A 6,345-nucleotide genomic window follows, 5' to 3' on the forward strand; every position below is an offset into this window, starting at 1 on the left:
GCCCCATACCCTGGACAGCCAAGCTGCGAAATAATCTTCCGCAAACCTCTACCAAGCATGATCGGGCGAGTGTTTTTGAAAAGCCCCTTTCGATCGAATCTAGGTCCCAATGCGAGAAGTTGTCAACTGGTCTGGATGAGAAATGGGTTGACAATCTCAGGATTCAAGTCTGCACTCTTGCTCTTGATATCTGATGATATTTGTCCCACATTTGTATCTATAGTCACTATGTCCAGCTGCTTGGGATTATCGGGGGACCACGCGAGATTACTAAATATCTGGCCTACAATCCAGGCTCGACTCAAAAATAGCCCGTTTGGTCCTCAAATCCAATCTCTTGTCAAAAATTACCTTAAAGCCCTTCTCAGGTCAGGGTTGGGTTCTCGAGGAGTGCACTGCGCTGAACAACTGTCGGCGTATTGCGACCTAAACGACATTTTACCCACGAGGGTATGGGCAGAGTTGCTTAAACAGGACAACAGTGAGGGGCTGCAGAGAATCGTTTCCAGTCAGACAGTAAACGGGATTATGCATTCGACGCTCACCTCCATAGAAAACAGACTGGGTATAACCTGGAATCATGTTGACGGAGGACGCCATGTTAAAACATCTGACATGGATCCTTTGTGGGACCATTGGCCTGTGGATGCGGTACTCCCCAGCCTTGATCCAGATGCTAAATCAACTGGATCATCAGGTTGTTTACAGCGACTCCTTGAAGAAATAAAACTTTATGGGTCCTCCAAATCAACCACGGAGCTTGCGAGGGTCGCTAATTTATTACATGACTTTGAGGGTTGCGAGATTCCTCTTGGTTCTAGAAAGGGTAAACACGACAAAACTCTCGAGTTCGCCTGGTTCCCGCATTGCTGCCCGATCGAATTTTCCAATAATGCTCCGCCGTCACGTTACAATATAAATGGTCCACAATCTCCTTCGTCCCTGGGCTTAATCCGTGCTTTTCACGGTTTCCACGGCAAAACAATTAGGTTGAGTAAATGGAACTTGTATCTGATGCAACTTGGTTACCTCTGTGAGAGAAGCCGAGGTTTCGCAGAAAGTGGCATCAACGGTACAACAAGAGATTCTGAAAAGTGGACAGCCACAGGTCATATTATCTGCTGGGATCGGCTTAATCATCACCTCATGATACTCTTTCTTGGAAAAGGCTTAGGGGTCATAGATCCTGGCTTCTATCCCGAAAAGCCACATCCATACCTCCCTTCCGTTGCAAACCTGACCTCAAAACCGTGGAATAATTTCCAGGTTGAGTTCTCTGAAAACTCCGGTTTTCTTTTGCCATTGCGAATCCGTTATTGGCTAGATGTTGATCCCGCGGCTTACCTTGTCCCCTGAACCAGCCTAGCAGATTATATACGAAAAGCAATGTCTCTTAGTTACACACGGTGTGTCACTCAATGCAAAAGTTCCCACCGTCAACTTATTTCCGCAATTTCAGCATCCGCTTCATAATCACCTTCAGTATCATGATAAATCACCAGAAGAATATCTGATTAACATGAGCGTAAAGTCGAAACGACCTTGCACCCCCATCCATTGGAGGCCCGCCTGGGAACGCTCTTCGTCTACCATGGATTGCTTCGTTTGTCTTCCTTCCGAAGCTGCGAACTGTCCTGCAAGTCGTAAAGAGGTGCAGTGAGTGCGGACATAACCATCGATTCTACTTTAAGTTGAGTCAATTTTGTGGCGCCTGGCATTGTGGCGTTGATGTCTCCCTGCAAATAATTTGGCGGCTATTGGGGGCTTTGGAGGTCTTAAATCTTTTCCTTCATATCCATATTTTGTTAGCTATCAACGCAACCTAAAATTATCCCTATATATCCGATAACCAAATTTGTGGCTATCAATACCATCGAAATGTAATATAGATTTGTTCATTGTACAGTACTTCGTTGGCTTTACGCACACGTTCTCTCACTTCGCTCTTTGGCTGTATTCTACATTCCAGGACCAGAAGCTATGCATGGGATGTAATTGTTCTGGCTGCTTCACATTTGCTCTTGATACTCACTGTTGTGGTAGTGCTTTAAACGTGCTTAGATCCGAGCACTCCACATCAATGTCGTATCTACTCGGCTGGCGGTTCTACATTCATGCATATCCTGCAGTTGATAATGCTGCAAATTCTTTCTGCTGCATTTCTTTCCATCTCCGGCGGCCCATGCATTTTTTTTATTCACAGAACGCCCCCCGATATTCGCTATACGCAGCTTCATTGGTTGACAGTTCAACAAAAAGAAAACATCGAGAGAAGTTTCTCAGCCAGGAAATCCCGGACTAATATGCCTATGGCTTTGATGTTGGAAACGCATATCAACGATTGATGCTCGAGATTTGGCCCAAGCAATTCAGACACTCGAATAGGCATACACACATATTGGCCCCACACAGTCGGGGGGAACAGTTTCCGGCATCCATGCGGATGCAAGTCTTCCTTCCACATTCAAAACCTTACAGGGCCTTCACGGCACCCGTAGTGGCGCCTCTGTTCGGTTCCTCGTGCAAGGGGATCTCCCAACCGCTGAAGCCGCTGGCAGGTACGGATAGTTTTCACACAGGCAAATCTCTTTTTTCTTTTTTCTTTTTTCTTTTTCTTATTATTGCTTTTTTCTTATCTTTTCTTTTCTTTCTTTTTTTAACTTGAAAAAAGAAAACATAACGTGCATTAAATGTGATAGATCAGCTTCTGTCAAGCCCATCACAAGGGCTGCTGCTGGCCTATCAAAATCAATTTCCAGGTCTGTTGTTCGAAGAGGGAACCTAGGCAGACAGTCCAGGGACTTGGAGCAGTATCAGAGTGACCTTTGAGCGGCCAGCTGATCAAAGAAGATCTGAGGATAACAGTGCCTCAATTTGGACCCCTCCCTGTCTCCATACCTCAGAATATAAAGCCAGCCATATCAACCTCAAGCAAAATAATAGCTCTTCCAGGAAGTTCCATGCGTCGACTACTCAGCATGGCCTGGAAACCAGCAGAAGCAAGCCGATATTATGCAGTTGACAGTTTTTTTAGTCCTGTGGTCAGGATTCTTAGTGGCAACGAAATGCAAACTTGGATTTCTATGCTTTTTCGGACCGCATTGCTACCCACCAAATAGCAGACTCGCTATGGTGTCACAGATGGGCCGATAGTAGCCAAAGGAGACAATGATACAGAAAAATTGTGCATTCGACCAAAAAAAGAAAGGAAAAAAAGGAAAAGGAAAAGGAAAAAAAATCAAACACGTAGTTAACGTTTTGGCCAGAGATATTTGCTTTGCTTCAGCACACTCCAATAACGGCCTGCTCAGCCTGCTTTGGTAAACGATGCATTTACCCGAACGTCATATTATCTGACCCAAGCCATACAGGCTGGGCCTGGCCGGATATTTCTAATGACTATCTTTGAGATTAGGTACAACTCACACGGCAGCAGATGCAAGTTTTCAAGAGGCATTCGACGCTCCAATACCGAACTATTAGAAAGACGCCTGGCAGGGTTCGCCGATTCGGGAAGCAATCGCTTTCACATTTGAACAATGAACGGCAAGCAGAGCCCAGCGAATGTGGATGGGGCTTTCAGAATAGAGCCCGGACAACGATCTATCCATGACTATGAGAACCTTGTGCGCAACTCCCTTCGGCTCTTGGTCTCATGCAATCTATTGCGGCATTGTTTAAACTATGAGAAGTTATTCATCCAATTTCCCCAGCCACCACTGCTTCCGCAAAATATGACTCCGAAAACAGGCATGTGCATCAAATCCCATCTTACGTGGCTGCTCGCCCGGCTGGCAAACAAAGGACAGAAAAGCAAAAACCCTTCCGATCCATTTTCTACGGGAATGGAGCCTTCTGCATCTCTGGGTCTCTTTTGGCCGATAGATTATATTGGTATTTTTCTTGTTTCCTTCAGTGCCAGGCAACTGAACATAGCGCTGGAGTAACGCAACCGCGCAGAGATTCGATGAGGCAACCATGGCCCCGGATCAGCTCTCTGTATGGCACAACGTTTCTTTTGCGATTTCGGAGAGCGGGTCGTCCTCCACGACCTTCCCTCCGAAGCGACTCTAAGGGAAAATAGGGTTTGGCAATCTTCGATATCATATCGATGGAAAATGGTTGGCTATAGTCTCAACTTGTAAGCCCACCCAGATGCGGAATAACCGTCTTTGCCTAAAAATGAGGACGACTATAACGATCCCTATCCTAATTCAAGAGGCATCACGTCGACGTTCTAGATGTGGCGGCCTAAAGCAAACGATAAAAGAGCAAGTGAGTGAATTTGTAGCTATGATATGACAAGATCAGCGCTTGCATGACTTTCCACGAGCATAGCCAGCAGTATGGGATGATAAAACTGCCTTGCTTCTCTAGTCTCCTTCAGTAGTTATCAGATGAACCGGGTCTCATATGATTTCCCACTATATGTGCACGCTCCATCGACTCAGATCCTCCAGCCCGTGTTGATTTTGGCGGTGCATACATACAGGCCCATCTGACATGGGGCTGGCATGTTCCATTGTAAGGTGAAGCCCAGCCTTGCCTTCCGACCATATTTTTTGACATATTCCCTCGGATGGGATGAGAGTCATCATTCCCCTTGCTTTGCTTTCTTTTCTTGTCGATTCTCTCGCTATCGGAGTTTATATCCTGACATGTATTGTCTAAGAGTAAGACCTAGCAGGAATCCGAGCATCAAGTTACCCGGTTTTGTCCATGTAAACATATTCCTTATACAATAAGGAGCAGCGCTCATGACCTGGAAGCTGTGTCTGGGTGTTTATCCAGTACTATTAAACTATAATTATGAAACCCAAAAGCGGGTGCGCCTCTGAAAGCGACAGATGAATCGTCCCATCAATCCACAGAAAAAAGAAGGTAAGACATGTTATGGCCTGTCATGCAGGATTTGAGGGCTGAGACCTCGCAGCTTCCTTCGGTCCTGATTGTCCATCTCTCAACCCAATAATGGATCTTGAATGGGGCAGATCGACTAGCGGGACGAATAGGCAAGAATATTCTCCGACATAACCTACGTGCACGACATATTCCCGGCTGGAAAATCACCAACAGGTTCAATATTTCGGTACAACCTGCCCTTGCTTAATAATACGAGCTGCCCACGCTTTGATCATTCAAGGGTTACACAGAGAGCGGTTTACTCTCCGAGAAGCCCTTATCTGGACCTCCCTATTCATGCAATCCTCCGGTAAATCTGGAAGAGGCGTTCGAGCCGCCCCCTCTCAACTCGGAGACAACAACCCGGCCGGTTAAAAAAACGTGTGAGTCCCGCTCTTCCCTTCTCCCAGATTGTAGGTCTTCGTTCCAGCCCAATCAAAAATAGGCAGAAAATAACGCGAAAAGATGAACTAGTGCACCCTGTGTGAATATTGACTGTTTGATATAAATGCGCACACTCTTCTGATAAACAACGTAATATCAACAGCTTCTCGAAGAGCAATGCCTTCAAGCTGAATTATACCAGCACTCCCATGTCTACTTCTGTGCCTTCGGGCTTTGGGAATCTGTTGCACCCACAGCCACCACCGCCACCACCACCAAAAACAGACTCAAGCGCGCCGTTTCGTTCACGCCTCCGCTTGTTTGTGCGCCAACACCCCATTGCTGCTCGTGCCTGCGGATTCGGAGATAAATGTCGAAGGCCTATTGATCCTCTGCCGGTCATCCAACTTCTGATGACCGATTTCTCCCCCCAGTCCGAGGAAGATATGAGGCAGCTCACAAACAAGCAGCATGTTGTCACCTGCCAACTACATCCGGTCAGTGAAGCATGCGGAGGGTATCCCGAGCACAGAATTCGGTCTCGAAGCAATGCTGGACACCCTTTCGAAAAAAGAGGGATTGGAGCCGTTAACAAAGCTGGCAGCAACCTGACAAATAGGTATCGTGGCAGAATTCTATCTGGAAGCACATGTGCGAGTCTATTCTCGGTCGACCAAGACCCAGATCCAGCCCATGCACCTCCCCACCCACGCTCAGCGGCGAGCCAAGAGAAAGGTCCAGGTACATCTCTTATGCTGCCTCCAGGATTTTCATCGCCTTCAGATGCTCCACGATATATTCCTGCCGCTTTTTTCATTTTCGCCGACCTCTGCGTCCGCTCAGCTGGTTGGTATCAGCTGCGGTTTCAGCTAGTGGATGTCCAAGAAACCGAGAAATTGGGAAGCACCCCATGCCTTGATGAGGTCTGGTCTCAGCCCTTTCGGGTTTTTGCGGCGAAGGATTTTCCTGGCATGAGACCAGCGCCTTATTTGACAACAAAACTAAAAGACTTGGGAGGGGTTGGTATCAAGACGCGGGAGAAAGAGCGGGGTTGCGACA

General features: G+C 46.9%; 2 protein-coding genes across 2 annotated transcripts; both read right to left on the minus strand.

The window, feature by feature from the left end:
* Positions 1-122: 122 nt before the first annotated feature.
* On the minus strand, positions 123-600 carry HCAG_01350 (predicted protein; the record flags this gene model as incomplete). The annotated part of the gene is made up of 2 exons (XM_001544253.1): positions 123-300; positions 443-600. 2 exons carry the CDS (start codon positions 598-600, stop codon positions 123-125), a joined length of 336 nt encoding a protein of 111 aa, XP_001544303.1.
* Positions 601-5,479: 4,879 nt separating this feature from the next.
* On the minus strand, positions 5,480-6,103 carry HCAG_01351 (predicted protein; the record flags this gene model as incomplete). Its single annotated transcript, XM_001544254.1, has 1 exon — positions 5,480-6,103. The coding sequence occupies one exon, from the start codon at positions 6,101-6,103 to the stop codon at positions 5,480-5,482; it is 624 nt and encodes a 207-aa protein (XP_001544304.1).
* Between the last annotated feature and the right edge of the window lie 242 nt (positions 6,104-6,345).

The sequence above is a fragment of the Histoplasma capsulatum genome, genomic scaffold (assembly GCF_000149585.1).
Source record: "Histoplasma capsulatum NAm1 scaffold_1 genomic scaffold, whole genome shotgun sequence".
Taxonomy (NCBI): Eukaryota; Fungi; Ascomycota; class Eurotiomycetes; order Onygenales; family Ajellomycetaceae; genus Histoplasma; species Histoplasma mississippiense.